This window comes from Eurosta solidaginis, chromosome 3, assembly GCF_040869045.1.
Source record: "Eurosta solidaginis isolate ZX-2024a chromosome 3, ASM4086904v1, whole genome shotgun sequence".
NCBI lineage: Eukaryota > Metazoa > Arthropoda > Insecta > Diptera > Tephritidae > Eurosta > Eurosta solidaginis.
This window is the reverse complement of record NC_090321.1, coordinates 212,380,504-212,405,647: the sequence shown is the minus strand read 5'-3', so window position 1 is coordinate 212,405,647 and position 25,144 is coordinate 212,380,504. Positions and strand designations below refer to the sequence as shown.

Below are 25,144 nucleotides of genomic sequence, written 5' to 3'. Positions count from 1 at the left end.
AACAAAAGAACATACGTAAATTTGAGTATCAATGTTTACATCATCCCAGGATCAGCATTGTCAATTACAAGTGTGGGTGAATTAGTAAAACTATCAGCGTATCTTGTAGGGCCCATAACCGTAGCTCCGTAGCACTAACAAGCAACCGCAACCCTTTTTTCGGTACTGCAATCACTAAAATTTAAATGTCAAATATAGACAGCATATATCTTTATACTGGCAACTCTCTAATTTTGTATCTAGATACTTTGGGTCTCGAATTCAGTTCATTGTTGTGTATAATAGTGATTTTTCATTGGAGTTATTTTTTCAATAGGCAAACTAAATTGAAATAGCCACAATAAAGAGCTAAATAAAAATAAATACTTCCAGAGTGCAATTATTAATAGTTAATACAAATACTTGACACGCACACATTTTTATATGTGTGTAAATAATTAACGGAAGAAACTGTAAAAAATTTAGTCAAGGCTAAGTATTGGTCGACGGGTGAACAACTGCAATATATGGTGAATCCAATCCACTTGACACCAACATGGAAAATATTCATCATCGATATGCATTGAATGAATTAAAATATATTATGGGCATTAAATGTAGGTATACATTGACCTACACGCAAATTAAATGTTCAAAATTATAGGCAAGCAAGTGCAGATGTGGCTTGGACAATAACGTAACACGTAAAAATCAACACAAAATAGCACATAAACCACGGAGCATGTAGATATGTAATTATATACAGAGATACAAATTGCGAAAATATACGTCAATTTAAGGATAAATGAAGTTAGTGTGTTTCGAAGTTGGGCCACATTGGTTTTGTGAATTACTACGACACCCGCTGCATGCATATAAGTATGTAAAAATAGCCAAGTTGTTAAGTCACAACAAGTATGGACATGTGCATTGAGGGATGACGCTGACTGAAATGTGGGTCTGGTGAAAGTCCTTCCGCTACATTGCACGAAATACTGTCTACGTCGCTCGTCATTCGTTTTTGCATTAGCTTTTATGTTTACACGTCCATACACATCCATAGGTATGCGATACGTGCCTGTGTTTTGCTTGCTGAGCTGTTCCGCTTGGGTGGCGTTATAGGCATATTTTAATATATACATACATGGCAGCAAATAAAAATAGACTTAATTGGCTTGCTTTTATACACATATGTATAAACAATCATCTACTGTATATGGATGGCTTTGTTCGGCATCCGTATGAGCCATGGTCCAAGATTGCAAAGTGGCAAAGAAAATGATCCAACTAATTTCTAATTGCATCTCATTTTAGAAACAAAATTTTAAGAATAAAACCTTGTGTGACCGATTGCCATATACAGCAAATAATCTCAAAACTTTTCAATTTCGTCAGTTCGTGAAAGTTTGTTTTGTCACCGACGAAATACGCGAAATCAGCGATATTGACCAACCAGGTTTTTCTCTTCGCAAAAACTGTTATTGTGATTTACCATTTTGAGGAATGGCCTGCCTCCAGCGTATTAAAAAACGACGGTAGATTCGTTTGTCAAATCAAAGTAAACTCTCCCAATAGGCTTTCATTTCTCCTATTAAAAAATCTTTAATTCTTATTGCAGAATACTGTCGAAACTGCGGGTTTTCCGGCGATACCGGTAAAATATCTAGACGATAATTCATCAATGGCTGTGCAAACTGAATACTGCTAAATGCTGATGCAACTTTATCGATCGTAGGCATATTTGAGTCGCAAGATGAATATGTTTTTTGAAAGATGATGGTCTGAGATATTCGTAAAAGATATTAGATACCCCATGCACACAATACAATGAGCATAAATCACATTTGTGCTTAGAATAAACATCTCGGATTCCTTGCGCTCCAAGAGGGTCCCAAAATATTTGAAAATATCACATATACGCAAAAGATCTACAAAATATATACATATGAACTTATTGGTTTATAGCAAATATTTTTATAATTTTTATACTTCCCAGTGCACCAAAGTATGCGTGTGTGTACTTTCATATCTTTATATGCATATGAGCGTACGTTCTACATGTACCTACAGACATTTGTGTGGAAATTAACTATTATACATGTACTTGCGTAAAGCATTTGTAATCGCTGCTACCGCGCACAGCACTTTTTTAAAATTAGCTAATAAATCTGCCAATGCTTTTCAAATTATAATTGCCAATAGCTTTTCGTTTTTTTTCTTTTTGTTTAGATTATTTAGCTCTTTTTTTGTTTACGTATACCTTTTCTTTTTGCTATGCCTCAAATAAAAGCAATAGCAAAAATTTGCTAAAATGGAAAATTGCATATAAATTTTCTTATGGCCACTGTAGTAAAAACGTTATAATTTCCATGATGGGGTTCAATGCATTCTTTGCTACTCCCCATGAACTCTTGATGTTGAATTGGCTAACAGATGTTGCTCCATGCGCTACCCTTTCTTCCACACCCATTCGTTCACCCCGTTCAATTTCGCTACCTTACAGCTCCGACACATAAGCAGTTTTTCATATAGATGAGTTTAACACAAGCTTATGCATTATGAGTAGATTGCACGTATTTTTATGGAGAATGGTAGAATGAGCGCCATCTGATATTGAAAAGTAGCCCACTCCCCAATTTTGTTCCAAGCAAATCATAAGAAGAAGAATTTGACATTTGCTTTGGCTAGGGGCGTTGGGACACTTTGCAAGTGAATTTATTTTTCCCACTGGTTGGTAACTTTTCTAACATTTTTCGCATTTGAAAACTGCAATATAACAATCGAATACGACACAAAATATGTTATCAAGTATTTTTGTTGTATAAGGAGAATGTTTACAACAGTGCTCCTCGAAATGTTGTATGTGAATGGGCAAGGCGTACTAAAATTCAATTGCCAAGTCTGAAGCTTCATATTTACAAACGCAACATCTTGGTTGATTGTGGCGATGTTGTTGGAATGCATAAGCTTGTGTTAAACGGATCTATATGAAAAATGTCATTGTGCCGCGGCCTTTATCCTTACCAATTGATATCACTGTTCCTATCGCTATTCCTTACCATATCCCTATGTCTATCCCTCTCTTTCCTCCAACTTTTTCTCTGCCTCTTCATGTCTTTCGCTTTCTGTTTACCTTTCTATATAGCTCTTTCAATATGTACCTCTCTCGATATAGTTCTTTCTAATTCTTTTTTCTCTCTCTTTATCTATCTCTTTCTCTCTATGTATCATTATTCCCATCTCTCTTTTAACCGCTATGTCTTTTTGTTCCTGCCTCTTTCTCTCCCCCTTTTACCCCCCAAGCCCCCCCCCCCCCCCCCCCCCTTCCCCTTATATAATTTTCTTTATCTCTGTTTAAATCGCCCTGTCTTTCTGCCCGTCCCTCATTCGCTCCCTCTTTTACCCCACTCTCTCACCTTCGCTCCTCTATGTTCATATCTTTTCGCATCGTTTATCTCTCTTTAGAGGGAGTCTCACTCCTTGCCCTTATTACTCTTTACCTCTCTCTTTTCAACTTCTCAGAGAAACCCTCGCAGAGTAATTTATGTCTGTATTTCACTCTTTTTTTTCCTACCTCGCTTTTTTCCACACTCGCACTTTCCCTATACTTCTCCCGGCATTAACTTTTCCCTTCTTCATAGTTATATATTTATTTGCCATACATTTCACTACTAAATACTCTCCCCCTTTTCTATGCACAGGTATGGCGTCTACAACAGTAGAAAAACTCGATTTTTTGAAACTTTCGAATGACGTGCCAAGTCGGGAATAAATAAAGAATCCAATTACAGACGGTATTATATTTTTGGGTTTAACGAAAATGGAACATTGCAAAAATAATAATGAACAAATAACATCATCGCAACAATACTCACACCATACTGGCAGTAACAGCAACTGTGCAACACCATCGACACCTTCCGAGCAGCCGTCACGAAACCAATTTTTCGAATATACGCCACCCACACACGATCTAACACCAATAACAGGAACAATGGACAATGATGACATGAGTAGTAGCAATAAGAGTACACCATATTATACGCCAATGGAATTCCTACAAGGCACATTTGATTTTCCTTCGCCAACAAAATTAGTAGAACATATGGATGATATAGTTGAAGTACATTGCATTCCAAATATGTCATCACAAATGCATGAACACAAATTTGAGGGTAGGGGAAATCAACGAAAAACACCAACGCCCACACAAACACCAACAACCACAACAACTCCAATGCCTACGTCACGTTCATTAGCTAGCGCCAGGCAGCAGTTGTCCGTCAGCAGTACATCGCCTGTGGTGTCACGCAAACTACGACGTTTTTCACTCTACGAACGACGTTCTTGCTCACCAAAGCAGCTGCTCTTGAAGAATGCCGTATCCGCTTCAATGGATAGCAGCAGCGGCAGCACGGAATGTGTGGCGGATAAAGAGAATGCTAAACCATATTGTCGAACAAGCGGCGGCGGTATAGCAGATCGCAGAGATACGCTGATACGTTCCAGTAGTGGAAATAGTTCGCCACCGACTACATTGATAGATGCTGCCGCTGATTCAATTTCATCACCAAAGATACACGATATTAATATGATGGCTGGTGGTAGTAATGGTGGTAGTTGCGCACGTCTGCCGTGTTCACCAAAATTGCTAACCTCTTTGAATAACCTCAACATAACGGGATCGCCTTTAGGTGTTATCAGTTCGGCAGGCTATAAAAATGGCAATTACTTTAAATTTCCCGAAATCGATCAAATGGTGCAGCAGGAGCAATCGAATACTGAGCAGCAAGCTGACGATATAAACGCAAGTTTCTGTGATAATCAAAATCAACAAACGCGCAATAGCAGACAACGTAGCAACATTGGCGTAGGTTGTAAAGAACGACAGAGATCTGGATTTAAAAATGCCAATAGCAGTAGTCAGGACAAATCAAGCTATGAGTGCGCCTCTATTACTTTGCCCACCACAAAATCAAGTGCAATACCCACAACCACCACCCTCACCTCTTTAGGTAATAAGAAAAATCGTAAAAATAAAAATAATTTGACTATAAAAATCACCGATTTACCATGTAATATAGCGAGCGGTAATGCCACCATATCTACCACGTCTTCACCTTCCACACCAAAACCGAAAACACCTACGATCAAAAGCACCAAAGAAAAAGCGCTTTCCCTAGACTCCGCTGCACGAGATAACGAGCTTACCATTATCGTTTCGCCAACTGGACGCAATAATTCACATGCAAGCTGTGATGAAATTGAAGCGCAACCATTGCATCGTAGCTGTCTTCCGATACAACAACAACAACAGCACGTCATGTTGCCACGTAGCGTGAGTGGGGCACGTTTCGAACGGTATGCAAGCAGCGAACGAAGTTTACGGATACCCTCTGCGAAAAGTAATCGTTCTACATCACTATCTCAATTAGCTCTGCTAGGCGAGGGAATGCAGGCGACGCATGCTCATCTACAAACACAATCCCTCTGCGGTAGTAGCATTGCATCTTCATTGAAAACACCACTGAGTGGAAGCAGTTTCCCCCGTACACCACGACGACGTCTGGCAGGTGGTATTAATAATACATCTGCTGAATGGCTTGTAGCTTATCATCGTAATCTAAGCTCAGCGGATGCTTGTGGCAGCAGCGTCGGAGGCACCGGGGACTTAGAGTATACGACGGAAATTGATATTGATACTGTTGATATTCTGCAGGAGAAGGCGGAAAATAGCAATGATGGAGTAAAAGGTGAAAATAATAATGCACCACTAGGCGCCCCATATGGAGATGGCGGAGCAATCACGTCGACCCTCACGCTTACACCACATCGTGGCGTGCATAAACATAATACCTTGCTGCATGCATCAAGTACGAATTTAAAAACTTTACCCGAATTTCTTACACTCGTCGAATTCTCAACAACAACAGCGGCTGCTGCGCATCAACCATATAAACAGAAGTCAATGGAGTTACCTAACGTTGCAACGCGCCCTAAACCCACTGGTTCAGTGTCCACAAATTTGTTGCAACGCCGTGGCTCAAATCACAGTCTCACATTGAACTTGCATGGCTCATGCGGTAATTTGTTGGGTAATTGTCGTAGTGGCTTGAGTGTATCCAATTATAGCCTGGGTCCTACATCTGGCGCACAGTCCACAACAAATCTAAATTCAAAATCAAACTGCAATTTGGATAAAAGTAGTGGTGGTCGTGTCAGTGGCGCACCCATTATACAGCAGCCACAACCACAAGCTTCTACGACACAAGGCGCCAAGCAGAGCCTCTTTCACAGACGAGGTTCCAATCAAAGTCTCACGCTCACCAACCTAACAGCAGCTTCATGTGGCAATCTAAACACTTTTGCAAGTCAGCATTCGCCAAACAAGGTTACACGTACCACCTCCTTTGTAACACCTACACAAAATACCACAAGTAATGTAGCACCAACAAAACGTGGACTTTTGGAGCGTCGTGGCTCCAACCAGAGTTTGACTTTAAATATGGGGGGCTCCTTTGGAGGCATTGGCACTGAACGTCATATGCATGCTAGCAGTGGTTTTTATTTGGGTGATGCATGTACTGACACTGCCGATTTGAGTGTGAAGGCAACGACGCTGAGTTGTGCTCCACCTACACCGCATCGACGCTTCTTTAGTAGCGAGAGTCTGAATCGCGGCTCGACACCTTTCGCAGATTTGAATCAAGCACATCGTCGCAATGCTAAACAAGTTTGCTTCGGTTCAGTGTCTGACCTTAAGCCAAGCGCTAGTATGTCAATTGATTGTGGTAACACTGGTGGAAATGTTAATGACACTGGTGTCTGCCGTACATCTACCACTGTCAACCATGGTAACCAATCAACCCAAATGTCCGAGCTGCGTCGTGATAGCTTCAACTTCCAAGATAGCACTATATGCTCTTGCACGGGCGTACGCAATATTATAACACGCCCCTTATCACCTCAAAGCACCAGTGAAGAGTTCAAAATCTATTTGGCCAATATACAAATGTTACAAAATGCTTCCAACGTTCTCAATCAGTTTGATCTTATTAAACTTAATTATATTTTGGACAATAGCTATGCGCCCAGCAATAAAGGTTTAGCCGAAAAGGTAGTGCCCATGTTGAGCGTACGATCTAATAAAGAAGCAGAAACACATCCAGGCATGTTCGCTAGTACATCTGAAGATTGTGAAGTAGCTACACGTTATTTAGATGCTGTAGAAACGGTACTTGAAACAATAAAGCCTAATGAAGATGAGCAGAAGCGTATATTTTGCGATTTGCACAAGGAATTTTGGGATCTGCCATTGAATCATCAAGAGAAACCAATGGTATTCGGTTCACAGGCTAAAAATCGCTACAAAACCATATTGCCAAATGAGAACTCGCGTGTACTGTTAGAAAAGGAGGGAAAACAACTTATTGAGTTAATTGAAGACATACAAGAAGATCACATGAATTTGGCTAAGCAAATTACACGTCTGTTAAACTTTTGCGAAGAGGTTCCCTACATTAATGCAAATTATATTAAGGTAAATTAATATTACTATTTCTTTGCTTCATTCACCATTGTCCAAAGTTGAGCTCTTTGGGAGACTCTTTTCAGTAGAGATGGCAGGTATTACAATATTCTCCAAAACATAGATATATTGTTCGCATAACTGTAACCCGTAACGGCATAAACTAATCGAGATAGATATAGACTTCTATATATAAAAATGATCTCGACGAAAAAAGAATTTCATTTAGCCATGTCCGTCCGTTCGTCCGTAAACACGATAACTTGAGTAAATTTTGAGGTATTTTAATGAAATTTGGTATGTAAGTTCAGGGCACTCATCTCAGATCGCTTTTTAAAATGAACGAAATCGGACCATAACCACGCCCACTTTTTGGATATCGAAAATTTCGAAAAACCGAAAAAGTGCGATAATTCATTACCAAAGACGGATAAAGCGATGAAACTTGGTAGGTGGGTTCACCTTATGACGCAGAATAGAAAATTAGTAAAATTTTTGACAATGGGCGTGGCACCGCCCACTTTTAAAAGACGGTAATTTAAAAGTTTTGCAAGCTGTAAGTTGGCAGTTCTTGAAGATATCATGATGAAATTTGACAGGAACGTTACTCCTATTACTATATGTGTGCTAAATAAAAATTTGCAAAATCGGGTGACGAACACGCCCACTTTAAAAAAAAAAAATTTAAAAGTCAAATTTTAACAAAAAATTGAATATCTTTACAGTATATAAGTAAATTATGTCAACATTCAACTCCAGTAATGATATGGTGCAACAAAATACAAAAATAAAAGAAAATTCCAAAATGGGCGTGGCTCCGCCCTTTTTCATTTAATTTGTCTAGGGTATTTTAATGCCATAAGTCTAACAAAAATTTACCAATCCTAGTGAAATTTGGTAAGGGCTTATATTTTAGGACGATAACTTATTTCTGTGAAAAAAGGCGAAATCGGTTGAAGCCACGTCCAGTTTTTATACCCAGTCGACCGTCTGTCCTTCCGCTCGGCCGTTAACACGATAACTTGACCAAAAATCAATATATCTTTACTAAACTTAGTTCACGTACTTACCTGAACTCACTTTATCTTGGTATTAAAAATGGGTGAAATCCGACTATGACCACGCCCACTTTTTCGATATCGAAAATTTCGAAAAATGAAAAAAATTTAATAATTCTGTACCAAATACGAAAGAAGAGATGGATTGGTTTTTTGGAGCAAAATATATCTTAGGAAAAACTTTGTAAAATGGGTGTGACACCTACCATATTAAGTAGAAGAAAACGAAAAAGTTCTGCAGGGCGAAATCAAAAGCCCTTGGAATCATTGAATACTGTTCGTGGTACTACATATATAACTAAAATAGCGGTACCCGACAGATGATGTTCTGTATCACCCTAATCCACATTTTGGTCGATATCTCGAAAAGGCCTTCACATATACAGCTAAAGGCCACTCCCTTTTAAAACCCTCGTTAATACCTTTAATTTGATACCCATATCGTACAAACACATTATAGAGTCACCCCTGGTCCACCTTTATGGCGATATCTCGAAAAGGCGTCCACATATAGAACTATGGCCCACTCCCTTTAAAAATACTCTTTAATACCTTCCATTTGATACAAATGTCATACAAACACATTCCAGGGTTACCCTACGTTCATTTTCCTACATGGTTATTTTCCCTTATGTTGTCTCCACATCTCTCACCTGAGTATGTAATGTTCGGTTACACCCGAACTCAGCCTTCCTTGTTTAATTTAATGTATTTACAATTTTTGTTGTAACATCGGTCTACTGATTTGTAAGATCGCGAGTTCGAATCGAGCTCAAGGCCTTACTATAATTATATTATCATTATTATTGTTATGATAAATGAAAACATTTTTTTAATTAGATTAGAAGAAAGAATAAAAGTAATGTCCTAATTACAGAGCAGCACAACATAAAAAACTAGAGAATCTGGTAATACGACACATGTTCTACCATGCATTTTGATGCGCTAAATCCGAATCCGCTGGCAAAATTGGCCTAGCGGGTATCGGTTCGGACACAACCTTAAAAGTCGAAAAAAAAAAAATCAGTGACAACTGAACGTCATTTGAGGTTAGGGTTGAACCCGCTGGGCCAATTCTGACAACAGATTCACATTCGGCGCATCAAGACCCCTTCTAGTATAGCTGTCGAATTAGAAAATTTCCAATTTATTGCTTTTAACAACAAGTTAAAAAGCAAGAGTATGCTCACATTCTTACTTTTTAGTTTGTTAAACAAATTTAAAAATAGAAAAACTTCGAAATTTGAAAGCCAATATAATATCTCCTTTATTGAAGCTAATTTCGAATGATAGGGATACTCATTTTATTGCTTGTGGCTTAATCTATTCGAAAAAGTTGGTTTGATCCTATGCCCCGCAGGCTGTTGTATAGTGCTATCAATAGATAGATAGATAATTTATTGAGGATTGCACTGCGACCATTGGTCTCATCCAAGCCGACTTCCTTGATGAATCCTAGCAGTTCTCTTGGCTTGAGGTATTTAATGTGGGAATCCTATGGCCATGGTGGCCCCTAAACTTAGCTTCGTCTTGAGATTGCATCACATTCCAGGAAGATATGGTCCGCCGTCTCCGCTGATCGATCACAAAATCGGCATGTGTTATTCGATAGTATGCCCAGTTTCTGCATATGGACATTCAGTCTACTATGTCCTCTTAGGTTATCTTTTGATAGGCCTATTATTGCTCTATAGTGAGTAACTTAGATTGTCTCGAACCTGGCGTATTGCGCCAGTGTTCTTCTCTCTTTCCCCTCTTTTCTATTGTGGAGCGACTCGGGACCGATGGGTCGTGCAGTTCCTGCCTCTCTAGCCAGGTTGTCCGCCTGCTCATTACCCTCAACCTTCCTGTGGCCTGGGACCGAGGCCAACAGTACTACGTTGTGTGCTCCTAATTGGCCTAGCTTTTCTACGCACTCAAGGACCAGTGCTGACTTTATTTCGAACGCCGAAATTGCCTTGAGTGTGGCCTGACTGTCACTGAGTATGGCAATTGTTTCATTGGACTATCCGCGCTGCATGTTCAGATCAGCGCACTGACTCATGGCAAATACTTCCGCTTGAAAAATGCTCGGGTATGCTCTCAGAGGTACTGATATTTTGGCTCTGGGTCCGAAACTCCGCTCCAACCCTTTCTGGCGTCTTCGAGCCATCCGTTTACCATACGATCTTGTGTAGCCGTTGGATGCTCTCAAGTCTACTTTCCTTCCATTTTCTCTTGTCTACCAATTCTACTTTACACCTTTTCTCAAAAACTATCTGCCTGAGGATATCATCCCTCCGGAGTTGAGAGATTCTGATCTTCTCTCTCAGTTCGTCCATGTTCCGGGACGAGATAACTTCACCTTTGCCCGAGCCCTCCTCGGCGATATTCAGGAGGGTTCGCTTGGCTGACTGCTCTATCGATATATGCAGCGGCGTTAGATCGAGGATAGCTTCCTGCACTGTTGTAGGGCATGTGCGCATAGCTCCCGTGATGCACACACATGCCAGTCGCTGAAGTTTTGACAGTGCTTGCCTCGTCGTCGCCCGATGCCCAGGCTATCGAGCCATATGTTATCATAGGTTTTACTATCATGGTATACATCCATCTTAGTACATGTGGGCTACAGTTTTCATGGAGTCGAAGTGTTGTTTCCATAGGATCTTGGTGTCAAAAATTACCCCAAGTATTTCACAGAGGTTCCATATTCTAGTGCTACGCCATCTATTGTTATTGCTCTCAGGGCTGGTAGGACCCAGGGTGAAGGGGATGATGGTTGTCTTAGATGGGTTGATGTTAAGCCCCACACTGGCGCACCATCCCCTTGTAATGTTCAATGCTCTTTGTTTTATGTCACAGAGCGTACTCTCGAATTTACCCCTTGCAATTATGACGTTGTCGTCAGCATATCCTTGGCATCTTATGCCACTGTTTGATATCTTTTGCAGGAGTTCATCCACTACTAGGCTCCACAGAAGGGGTGACAGGACACCTCCTTGGGGGCACCCCTTGTGGTATTAACCTTAACTGCACTGTTGCCTACATGTGCTTCAGCGATTCTTGTACGGAGTAGATTGTCAATCGATCTCTGTTCGGCATCTGAATTCATCTTCTCTGCAGTGCTATGTTTACGCTTTCGTGAGATGTGTTGTCAAAGGCACCCTCGATATCAAGGGAAGGAAATCAAATAGAAGAAACGACGTTCTGCACAATAAACGGAGACGCCCCCACTCGTATGGTAGGAAGCTGTCACAGTTCGCCAGATATATCAATATTGAGCGCAGGACTCGTTAACTGCGTCAACTGGCAGCCGATGGTAACATTGGCATCCGACCACCTGCCAATACTTATTTCGCTGGAGCGTACGGCCGACTTCATCGTCATCGAAAAACGCACTTTCATAAACTTTAAAAAAGGAAAGTGGGATGATCTCAAATCCTTTACAGACAACCGTTTTGCTGCCCTCCTTACCTCGACTGATGCTCGCCAAGGGGAGCGTGCTTTCCGCAAGGTCATTGAATCCGCTTCGGCTCGCTTTATTCCCGCCGGAAGAATTCCCGAAATTCGGCCTAATTTTCTGGCGGAGACCGCACATTTAGCGAGATAACGTGACCTTATAAGACAGCTCGATCCCGGCGACCCCCAAATAAGGGATATAAACCAAGGCATCAGATTGCTTGTGGATGAACACAAGCGGGAGAAATGGGCGGATCATCTAAGTAGTTGTAACCTCTCTGCCGGTGTGGGTAAGCTTTGGTCCACCGTAAAGTCCTTATCGAATCCGTCCAAGCACAACGACAAAATTTCCATCGCCTTTGGCGACAAAGTGCTGTCGGATGCGAAAAAATGCGCAAGCTCTTTTTGCCGACAATATATAATGAATTCTACGGTTGACAAAGTTAGATGGAGGGTCAACAGACACGCACATAAACATACATTCAGCGCGTCCCCAATTACCATCACCGCCAAAGAGGTTGAGGATGCCATAGGTCAAGCTAAACCATCTAAAGCAGTGGGCCCAGACGGCATAGCCATCCCTTTAGAGGATATTGATGAGAATTTGTGATCGGTCACACCTATTGGATGTGGCGAAGCACTGCTACAACAACAACAACAACAACATATCAAGAAAAGCGCAAAGCACTGTTTCCTCTGTTTCGAACGCCCTCTGTATTTCAGATGTTAATTGGTACAGAGCTGTGTCCGTAGACCTACTCGCTCTGTAGGCATGTTGGCTATGTTGTAGGGGCCAGCCCTTGACAAGCCAACCTAATATAAACGTACGCAAGTCATTTTCTATCAAAAATGTTTCATGCACATACAACTTGTATGAGAGTAACCCAAACTGAATTTGCTGCGTGAAAACCTAACTCGATTTCCAATTTTTGTTCTGCGTGACATTTAGATTTGACGTTTGCACACATGCTTTACATTAGCCGTGTTTTTTAACACGCGTATATCCGTTTACGCTTAAACTTTATATTGACTGCTAAGAGACAAACTATAAATACACCTCTGAAATTGCTGCGCATAAATTTTGTCCTACTAAATTTCAATACGCATTATACTCACATGTAACTGAAATATGTGTCTTTGTTTCATCCTGTACACTAATTCTATGTATTATATGTGTGTCCACAATTCATCGCAACTGATTCAGCTATATGTTATACCCTATGGCCATCAGAGCGTTGCGTCTCCGCTTTTCGGTACACCCTGTTGCTGTAGCTAGTTGTTTAACCACAGCCGCTAGATGGGTCTCCTAAGCATTATCTAAGCGAAGATAGGCGTTTTTTAACACGCGCAAACGAAACGTATACGCGCGTGTTAAAAAACACGGCTATTGTCGCAACGCATGCTTATTTAGGTTAGGGCAAAAAACGCCGGTTGTTTGCGTGCGCTAAAAAAACGCAGCGCGGTTTTATTAGGTTGGCTTGTGAGGGCGTTCGACCTGATTTCTTGGTCTATTATCTTTTACATTGCCTTCAAGCCAAAGGAGGTTAGACTTATTGGTCTGAAGGACTTTACTTGTGAGTAGTCCTTTTTACCTACTTTTGGTATGAAAACCACCTTTGCTCTTCTCCACATCATGGGTATGTATCCCAGTGCCAGGCTATCTCATATGATCCTGGCGAGATGTGGGATAATCTGTAGCGCCGGGTACATACCATCCACCCCTGGAGATTTGTGTTTCTCAAAGGATTCCACTGCCCACCTGACTCTGGCCTCACAGAAGAGGGAGTTGGCTAATTGCCAGTCTGATGGTCGCTCCTCCACCATTCCGGTATAGGAACCGTCTGGGAGCTTAATGGCTAGGTTAATCTCTCTCTGCTCTTTGGCTAGGGCCTTGTGGAGCCTTGCCGCTGCAGGTGTGCTGGAAATTCCTTCAGAGGAGCTTAGTGTGAAAATATGACCCCCCAAGTATTTTACAACGGTTTGCATATTCCAGCCCTCCGCCATCTATTGTTATTGCTCTTAGGGCTGATAGGACCATTCTTCTGGTGGAGGGTGTGATAGTCGCCTTGGATGGGTTAATGTTAAGCCCCGCACTGGCTCACCATCCTCTCGTTATGTCACAGAGCGTACTCTCGAAGTTACCCATTGCAATTATGACTACGTCGTTCTCGTATCCCTGGCATCTGATACCACTGTTTGATAGCTTTTGCAGGAGTTCATCCATTACTAGGCTCCACAGAAGGGGTGACAGAAGACCTCCTTGGGGACACACCCTTGCTTGTGGTATTGTCCTAACTGCGTTGTTCCCTACATGGGCTTCAGCGATTCTCTTGCGGAGTAGAGTGTCTATCCATCTTTGGATAGGCATCTAAATTCCCCTTCTCTGCAGTGTTATACATTTACGCTTTAATGAGATGTGTTGTCAAAAGCGCTCTCGATGTCAAGGAACGCGCAGAGCACTGTTTCCTCTGCTTCGAACGCCCCCTGGATTTCAGTTGATACCTAGTACAGAGGTGCGTCCGTGGACCTACCCGCTCTGTGGGCGTGCTGGCCGCTATGGCCAGCTCCTGAGGGCGTTCTACCTGATCTCATGGTTTTACCTAATTTTGGTATGAAAAACCTCTTTTGCTCTTCTCCATACCATGGGTATGTAGTCCAGCGCCAGGCTATCTCTCATGATCCTGCGAGATGTGGGATAATCTGCGGCCCTGCTGCATTAGTGTAGGATAGATGCCATCCACCCTCGGAGATTTGTATTTCTCCCTCTATCCCACTGTCCATTTGACTCTGGCCTCACAAAAAAGGGAATTGGCTAAGTGTTATCAATACTAGCACTAATTATTACTTAATTACAGGGTCCAGATTACACGTCGAAATGTTATGTGGCCACGCAAGGTCCCTTACCAAACACGATCTACGAATTCTGGTTGATGGTATACCAAAATACCAGACGATATTTTCAAACCAGCGATGAGAATAAGGCCGGACAAATGCAATTTTATCAAAAAATTATAATGCTTACGAGTTTCGCCGAAAATAATCGACAAAAATGTGCAGTTTATTTTCCTGTCGAACTTAACGAAGTAATTATAACGACAAATTGGCATGAAGTTATAACACCAACTGCCGAAGCATTGGAATTTTTCAATTCCTATTTGCATCCAAACGAAACGAAATTAACGCCGTTAAATTTAAATGATGGTGGTGGCACTGAGTCGGCTGAAGTGCGCTTTGGCATTGATTGCTATCGGGTTAAGATGGACGAAGATTTGCAACAATTTCTACCACCATCTCGCGGTAATTACTTTGTTATCAAAAATATTGGTATAGTACGCAAAAATGGATTCTCAATACGTAAACTGGTACTGCTGTACTGCATTAATTTGGGTACAGAAGCGACAGCGGATATGAGCGCACATTTGCTTATAAATCGTTTGTTTTGCTATCATTATTGGTATCCCGATTGGCCAGATCATCGTTCACCGCGTGATATCAATACGCTCTTGGATATTTGTTTGCATATACTTAATCTTGGCAAATGTGAATCGGAGTTTGACGCTTTCGATTTGGAAGACGACGAAAACGGCGATGATGATGTTATACCAGTTCTAAAGCCTACACCGCAAAAACATACTGCCGCACATATGTCAGCGCAAACGGTAGATTTGTATCAACAGGATATATTCAATGCCATGCAACCATTACCCATTATACATTGTTCCGCTGGTATCGGACGTACTGGTTGCTTAACAGCTATATTAAACGCTGTACGTCAACTAAGACAATCATTTGCCTATTCGCTGACAACAATGGCGGCAGAGGCATGTGCAGTTGAAGTGGGTGAGAGAGGTGAAGAGAACAGCGCTGGCGCTGGTGGTGAAATAGCGGCACAAAAAACATTCCTAAGTCCTGTTGATTTCGAGTTGCCTTTAAGATTTGTGAGTGAGGCACAATATGCTGTGCTGACATCAGATGGCGTTTCTGATACCGATAGCAGTTTTACGCGTAATACACTCTACTATATAAATTATATATTGCAGCGACAGCGGCAACAAAACCGGGCAAGTGTGGAAACAAATGTAAAAGATACAAAGACGTTGACGGAAGAATTTAGTAAAAGCGCGTATCTAGAGCATATGAGCGTTGAGAGCGAAGAAAGTAATAAAATTGTAACGTGGACATTACCCTCTATAAAAGAGCTGCCGAAATTGCCCGACATTTTTGTTGATGTATTAGGTATTGTATGCAATTTACGTTTGCAACGCGGTGGTATGGTACAAAATTCCGAACAATACGAGCTAATACATCGTGCGATTTGTTTATATATGAAACGTACATTTGCATTGAAACGTTTTTAAGCAACAGGTGAAGCGGAATTGAAAAAAAAAAATAAATAAAAAATGTATGTAACAATTGTTCAATAAGATTTAAAACAAAACATAGTGAGGCTGCTGCTCAGCATAAATTTAAGGGTAGTGTAAATGACTCGAAATAAAATAGATGTATTAAATAAAACAGAGCGTACCAAGAACAATTACTAACGATTTATTTAAGCTAAAACATATTTATAGCACTGGAGCTTACTTTACAAGTTTTTGCTTGCTACGGGAGCTATTTTTTGAAAGTGTTATGTTTTAGTAGACTTCTTTTCGTCCATTTTCGCGAACAGTTTCGAATGGTTACCTGGGTCGATGCGCTTTAAAATAATAGTCCTGCGTACGTCTAACTCGCTGTTCGATATCAAGAAGCTGAATCATTTTGAGCGGTTTCCTTTCTCCAAGATAAACACTTTTATCTTCGAAAACTTTCCGAAAGCGGTGAATTTGGCAGTAAGTAATTTTCTTTGAATAAAAATTCTATTTGGTGTGAATAAAACTTCCATCACGACAGTTTTATTTTCATCACATCTTAATATACTCTTCCATGCCGCCTTACTCTCAAAGTCACCTAATTCGAATAGTTAGTATCTGGGGAAAAATAAACCGCTCACGATCTTTCAGCTTATTACCAATCAACAACAAATAAGTCTTTCTTCTATCAAAAACTGATAAAAACAAAAATTGAAATTTTTTCGAAAACGTTTTTCAATCTTTAATTTAAAGTTTTCACTAAAAGTAGTACTTTATAGAATAGCATGTTCTGAAATATTTATCTAGTGTTTTGGAACATGTCGAACTTCGAATTTTCGCAAAATTTGCAAGAGGCTAAAGTTTTGTTTTACATTGAGTTCAGCATTTAAAAATTTTCTAGTAAAAAGTTTTTGAATTAATAATTAGAAAACCGCCGAAAACATTTATACGGTGTTTTTGAACCATTTTCATGCATATTCGAATTTAGTATTAAGAAATTTTTGGAGGTAAGCGAATATTTAAACTTTTTTCTACAATAAACAAAATAAAACTAAAAAATAGACACGAAACATTTTCGCAAACTTTTTCGAATTTTTATTTTGAGGCTTTCACTAAAAGTTGTATTTTATTATACTAGACTTCAAATATTTTTATGATGATTTGAAACAAGTCGAATTTTCGAATTTTTTTGTACAGCTTACTCGAATGTTATTAAATAAATTTAAATAATTGCTTTAAATAAATGTTTTCATACATTTACAATGAGACAATCCTCGCTTAATTAATACGTGCTTGACTTTCTTTCTACACTTAAAAAACGTAAAATAAGATTTTTCGAAAACGTTTTTCAATCATCCTTTTTTTTAATTTCATTTAGAGCTGCTAATTATTTTTCGTTTTGGAATATTACACTTAAATATTTTATAGAAATAAGATTTTAAAGCTTAAACAATGCTTAAACTTCTTTGAAATACTAAATCGGAAGATGTTGAACAAAACCTTCAAATAAGCCCCGGAACTTTAAATATGTATTTGTCACATTGCAATTACCATTTGACGTACAGTGAGAATAGAATTTAATTAATATTTATAATTAGAATTTGCAAATTACTTGCATTTGTTTCTTTTAAAATAAATAAGTTTTTGTATACAAAAAAGTAATTTTTTTTCTTTCAATCAACTGAACTTTTTCTTTTTTACTTTTTTATTTAGCTTGTAGATATCTATATTTTGACACATTGTGGATAAAAAAAGTGTGATATCTTATCCACTGCCTGACATTATATCAAGACGGCTACTTTTTAGCGTTTTGACAGGATTTTCAATATGGCGGCGCACACGTCCGTCCATGGTAGAATAACCAGGTGAAGTAAATAAACAAAGACAGAAGATGTACGCTCTCTGAAACGGTAGGGATGTATTTTCAACGGGCAGAAGAGGGTAAAATTTTTACCCGCTTTGAAATAATAGGAGCAGACAAATTAATACCTTGCTACGAAGGCCATTACAGAAACTGTTTTTTTTCAGCATATCAGTTTCACCTTACGCCAATACAAAAGGGGATATAGAGGACCAGTGCTACTGTGGCATCGAATAAAATGAAAGTAAAATTCAATAATGCGTCTAAAGTAAACTTACCTCAACTTCAACTGAAGTTGAAGCTTTCACCGAAAAACCGGCATAAAAAAGAGAGGTTTTATCCATTATTTAGTTGAACTATAGTAACTTTGCGCCCTTAAATGGGTTTCGGGTTCGGTGAAAAGTTTTACAGTTCAACTTGGAAGTGACCATAATATTTCTAAATGTGTTTCCATCCCTAAAAATGCATTGATATTGCCATCTGCTCTGTTAATTTTTAGAGTCGGAACTAAAACATATGCCCTTCTAATATATTATACAAACTTGATCAGAAGATCCCCCAAAAACTCCTGACAGTTGAATTCATGATGTATTACTAATGTTACCAAGTTATTAATTACTAAAATATGCCAGGGGATATACTAGCCCCGCGGCAGTCGGCCAGAAGATGCTGATCCGATCGAGCCGGATACATATATTCTAAATTACAATTCATAACTGTAACATTCCTCTTATCTTAGTGGGCTAATTTTTAGGGAAAAACAACAACAGCGAGTTACAATTTTTCTTTTTTGTAACTATTTTTAGAAATCCATTGTTTTAGCGAAGTTTTTACATAAATAAGGTGTAATACGACAGTTTTGGTGTTCTTGATGCGGGAATGACAAAAACATTTCTCGAAAGTCTTCAACAATATAAAAGTATTCGTTAAGCACGGCCTTACTTATGAAAGCCAACACGAAAGATACTCAAATGATGAATATCTGTAATTAAATCCAGTAAAAGTCCATCGATATTCACCTACTAGTTTATGTGAAAAAAGTACTAAAACTACCATATTTTACTCCTGAAAAATGCAAAAAAACAATACTTTTTCGGGGACAACATTGGTGAAAAATTTTCAGATAGCTGAATGACAGAACAAAGAAGAATTTAGAGCGAGACAAGTGACGACTTACTTCAGGTTATTCAACCTTGTGGTCGTCTATCTTCAGCGGGTGATAGAAAGAAATACAGAATGAGACCACTATAGTCAATTAAAAATCAGGTGATCGGTTCTATTTGTAATTTTGACGTCAATGCAGCAGTCATCACACTTGTCTTATCCACAATGTATTGACATTTAAAAAAACAATTTTAATAATTTTCGAAAAATCAGTATAATTTTTGTTTCTATCAAAAGTAGACTTTAAAAAATTATATAAGCCAACTATTGAAGCTATTCCGGTTTTCTTAAGTTCTAAAATAGAGTATTTTTTCTATCGACCTATCCTAATAGAAATATTAACCACTTAGTTTAGATACAGGCTTATTAAGATAATGTCTGAGATACGTCCTTCTTAACAAACAACTTTTCTTTTATGTTAGGTAGATATATTTTCGAAAAAGGTTTTTTTATTTTGAATTTATCAGGCCTTTTAAAATTATAAGAAAATAAACATCAGCAACTTTTCCAATTTACGTTTGTATACTTTCAATAAAATTTTTTGTTTGTGGAATAACCAGGTGAAGTAAACGCCAATTATCTTGCTCTAAATTTTTCTTTGTAATGTCATTCGGCCCTTCCCATGGGCAGCGCTACCCAAGACTTTCGAGTAATGTTGTTTTTTTTTTTCATTCCTGCTTAAATAATGGTATTCTATGTAAATATGATAAACATTTTTAGTAATGGTGTTTTTACCTAAAATTCAGCCCCTAAGATTTGGAGGAATGTTACAGTTATGGATTGTATATGAGAAGGGCATATATTTTACTTCTGACTTCCAACGACAAACCAACAAAGAACTGGAAACTTGTGAGGCATGGAAACATATTTGAGTGTATTGCGATCACTTTCAAGTGGGTCTGTAAAACTTCATCATTTCGGCACTAGTAGTCGAACCTGAAACAAATTTAAGTTCCACAAGAGGCAATCAAGTTCAACTCAATAACTAACATATATCCATACTCTTATATATGGATAATACCTCCAACTATTATGACCGGATTTTCATTGAAAGCTTTAACTGTAGTTAAGGTTTAAGGCTGAGGGCAGTTTACTTTGGCCGCATGCATTAGATTTTGCTGCTCGTCACAATTTAAGTGGCCGATATTTAATTTTTATTCAATGCTAACAGTAATTTAAACTCAAACTTGGCCTTATTATCCCCTTTTGCATTGCCGTTAAATGGTATGGTTAGGAAACAAAATACAGTTTCTATAATGGCTTCCGTAAAAAGCCATTTATTTTTCTACTCCTATTTTTCCAAAGCGGGTAAAAATTTTACCCGCTTCTGGCCGTAAGAAATTCATGCGTACCGTTCGGCCTTTTTCTATTTACTTCACCTGGTGAGTGCAGCATGGTTTGGGTTTTGTTGTTCAAAGTTAGTGAAATTTTTGTTTTTATTTTATTCTTCTCGAACATAGTGGTTCCTTCAATAAGAAAATATGTTCCGGTTTTTTCTAACGTAAAAATTTTAGTGTTTGTTTTCGAATTTCGAAATATAGCTTTTCATTCGCTGTAGTCTTAATTTATTTTAAAAATGTTGAGTTTTTAATTAGTTAAAACAAATTATAGAAATAATATTAATAAAATTTTTGGTTTTGGTTTTCTTAACTCCGAAAAGTGGTGTCTATTTTTTTATTTCGAAAATAGTTTTTTTTTCTTTTTATACTTAAGAGTTTTTTTTTTAATTTCGGCAAAGGAGTTTTGACGTTTCGAAAAATATGTTTTCCTTGTTTTAGACATAATTGTGTATATATATGTGTGTTAGACTGGGTCGATTTATTAACCGATATCGATAGCATTTCATTGTAAAATTTTCATGGACATTTTTGGGTCGGATAGGGTATACATCTGAAAATTTTTTAGTAGGTCATGAAAAAAAAACTTAAAAATCAAAGTCGAAAAATGTAAAAAAAAAATGAAATTTCACAGACTTGAAAATTATTTTTTTGGGTATGCGTAGTGGAACTTTTTTTGAACTGAGCCCAAATCCTATCGAAAAATCGATGGCGCAATATCGGTTAACTTTCGTCCCTACAAATCGACCCACCCTAATGTATATATATTTTTTTTATTTCTTCTCATTAGCTTTTTTTTTAATATAGGCAACGTTTTAATCCGAGAGTAAAGGCAAAATACAACAAGCAAAAACACCAAATAATGCATAATTTAACAAATAATGAAAAAAGAAAATAATATGATGATTTATAGCGAGTTTAAAAATAATAATAAATTCTTTTTTATAAGCCTTGTTTTTATAATACTGTCAAATCGATTTACCTAAATAAGCTTTTATAAAAAATAAAATTAAAAAATCCGCTAAAAAAATTTGAGTCCTAGGCACCATTTTTGTGAACCTACAAACGATAGCAACAAAATTATAACATACAAATTCAAAAATCATATTTCTCAACGTAATTGTTAATATAAATTTAGTATAAACGTATGTATGTATAGCATTTAGTCTAAATGTTTATATAAGTAAAGTTTTGAAGCTCGAAATTAGTGAATAGAAGTTTTTCTTTTTAATTTTTAACTTTCAATTTGAAATATTATGTATGCAATATAAATTTATGTATACAACAAAGAAATTTACACTTGCGAGTAAAAAATGGCAGCGAAATTTATTTTGTTGTTGTCATTTTATTTTATTTTTGTTAATTAAAGAAAAACATTAATGAATTATTTAATGAAAAAGAATTAAAAAATTTCGAAAATCTTGAAAATTTGGTAATTTTGACTTCGACCTTTTAAAAACTGTTTGAATATGCAGTTTTGTAGTTCAAACAATTTCAACGCTACAAAGTACAAGCTTGAAATTTTTAAAAATTAACATTGAATTCGAAATCTCAAACAAATTTTTAAAAATTCCTAGAAATACCGAATTTTTACCAAACTTTTTGACATGGTTTTTGTTATTTATTTCATGCATTTTTTTTTAAATCAACGACAGTAAATAAAAACAAAAAATACTTGATTTGAATTTGATAGTTAGCCAATTTACAAGGTCTTTAATTGTCTTATGGAGTATGTATATTTTTAAACACAATGCTTACGAAACCTACAAATGAGTTGTATGTTGTATTTAAAAACATCTGTAAGAAGAGAAATCAGCAAAAATCGTTTAAAAATCTAAATTTGTGCAAACGCTTATACTTTTATTGATACCTACGCTTTTTTTTTTTTAATATTAGGAAAATTCTTAAAAATTAATAAGTAATATTTTTTGACAGTAACATAGCACACACGACATCATAAGCTGCTAAATTGTAGTTTTTTTTTTTTAGATGAGAAACAACAACAAAGCACACATGACAGGTTTAAAATCATAGCACATAAGTTGGACTATGTAAATTGTCTAAGTAATTTTTGCTGCCACTTACGATGGCAAGTGTATATTTATATATATCAAAATATATAATTTATTTACGCTGGTCATTAATAGCCTTTACAAGAAACAAAACATGCAATTCAGCAATAAATAAAATGCCCAATTATATAAAAAAAAATAATTTTTTATTAATTTATAATTCGTGTTAAATACACTTGAAGTAAATAAACTAAAGCCAAATAACGATAATAAAAAATACTAAAATTCTGTAGTAAAACAAACACTTACACTAATATGAATAAATTACTAAAACTAAATGAATGTAAAGAAAAAGTCTAGTTTGTAAGATATTATTTTTATTTTTATAATAAAAACGCTAATCACTTTAAGCATGACGCGATCATAACCGTTATCCATACGTTGTGCTATATTTTGACAACACAGCAGTAAAATGCTTGCGAGAAACGTGCGAATGTGTATCATGCATCTAACTTGAATAATTTACTATAATTAATAATACATACATTAATTTTCGATAATTTGTATTTTATAAACAAAGGGATAACTGTTTTGATAGTTTTTAAGCGATTGGACTAGTCAAATAAATGATTAAATAAATAATTAGAAAGAAACAAAGCAAAGTGTTTTGCGTTTTTTTGTCCAGAATTTAATTGCTGTTGTTGTTGCTGTAGCGACAAGGACTCTCCCCGAAGGCCTTGGGGAGTGTTATCGATGTTGATGGTCCTTTGCCGGATGCAGATCAGGTACGTTCCGGTAACAAGCACGATTAAGGTACTAGCCCGACCCTATCGGGAACCATTTGGTATGACAACATGAAACCTCCTAGGCCTTCCCATCCCCTAGATTCATAAGGAACTCTGGGTCGCCAGAGCCTCGGCTGTTAAAGAAGCAGGATCGACACGTGTAGGTTTGGCTGGCAATTGGGTTGAAAGGGTTGCGCTACACAACCCTTTGAATCAATTTAGTATTTTAGTCGCCTCTTACGACAGGCATACCTACCGTGGGTATATTCTATGCCCCCTAACCCGCTGGGGCTCAAGCATTTAGTAGTGTGCTAGAGTCCCAATCAGATTGGAAGCGATAAAGAGAAGACAAGAGCTGCACATGGTCAACCAAAGCAATTTTTATTTTATTTTGAGATTTTTTAGCGACCTTAAAATGTTTATACCCAGCTGTACTTGTACACAGGGTATTAACTTTTATTGGATAACGGTTGGTTGTACTGGTATAAAGGAATCGAGATAGATATATACTTCAAAATCATCAGTATCGAAAAAATTTTTGATTAAGCTATGTCCGTCTGTCCGCCCGTTAACGCGATAACTTGAGCAAATATTGAGATATCTTCACCAAATTCGGACCAAGAATAGATTGGTGTTGAAAATAGGCGAAATAGGACAATAACCACTTTTTCGACATCAAAAATTTAGAAACATGGAAAAATTATCTAATTCAAAGGCGCTAAGATAATGAAATTTGGTAGGTGGATTGGTTTTATGACGCAAAACATAAATTCCAAAAAAATTTTGGAATATGGGCGTCGCACCACCCAGAAGAAGAAATTGTGGAAGTTTACCAAGCCGTAACCAAAAGGCGTTAAAGATATGACATTCAAATTTGGCAGAGACACTATCCTTGCCAAATTATATAGACTGAGTGAAGATAATCAAAATCGGTTAAAGACCACGCCCACAACAGCGTGCTGGCAGTACTTGGGGTAAAGATAAAGAAACGCTCATTACCAGTTACAAAGCAATTTGCCAGCCGATTTCATGCTACGCGTACCCGATATTGTCGACAAGCCTAAAGACTACTCACTGGAAGAAGCTATAGGCCCGCAAAATATCGCCCTCAGAACCGCCACGGGTTGTCTTCTTATCTCCCCAAAACACCATCTACATAATGAGATCAGAATACTCCCCAGCAGGGAGAGAAATGAAATGCTAACCAAACAGTTTCTGTTGAATACCCAGAAATCTGGGCATCCCAACAGACATCTGATTGATGACCCTACACCGCAGGTCTTCAGTGAAATCTACAAACAGGCGTCGGACCTCTACGCCAGGAATTGCTCGGTGAATCCTGGACTCAGAGAACAATATCCAAAACTAGCAGAGGAGGAACACACTCTCCCTAGGGAAATGCGCGTCACTCTAGCTCAACTTCGATCTGGATACTGTAACAGGTTAAAGTCTTATTTATCCAGAATCAACCCCGACATATAAAACATATGTCCTGCTTGTAATGTGTCCCCACATGACACCAAACATTTCTTTAACTGTATTGTGGAAGCAACGCCTCTAACACCCCTTTCATTATGGTCCACCCCTGTTGAAACAGCAAGTTTTCTTGGACTCCCGGTAGAGGGCATTCGGA

General features: G+C 37.9%; 1 protein-coding gene across 1 annotated transcript; it reads left to right on the top strand.

The window, feature by feature from the left end:
• The first annotated feature begins 260 nt into the window (after window positions 1-260).
• Window positions 261-23,377, top strand: PTP-ER (Protein tyrosine phosphatase-ERK/Enhancer of Ras1). The gene is made up of 3 exons (XM_067774987.1): window positions 261-596; window positions 3,681-7,519; window positions 14,859-23,377. The coding sequence occupies exons 2-3, from the start codon at window positions 3,800-3,802 to the stop codon at window positions 16,359-16,361; spliced, it is 5,223 nt and encodes a 1,740-aa protein (XP_067631088.1). The 5' UTR covers window positions 261-596; window positions 3,681-3,799; the 3' UTR covers window positions 16,362-23,377.
• The last annotated feature ends 1,767 nt before the right edge of the window (window positions 23,378-25,144 follow it).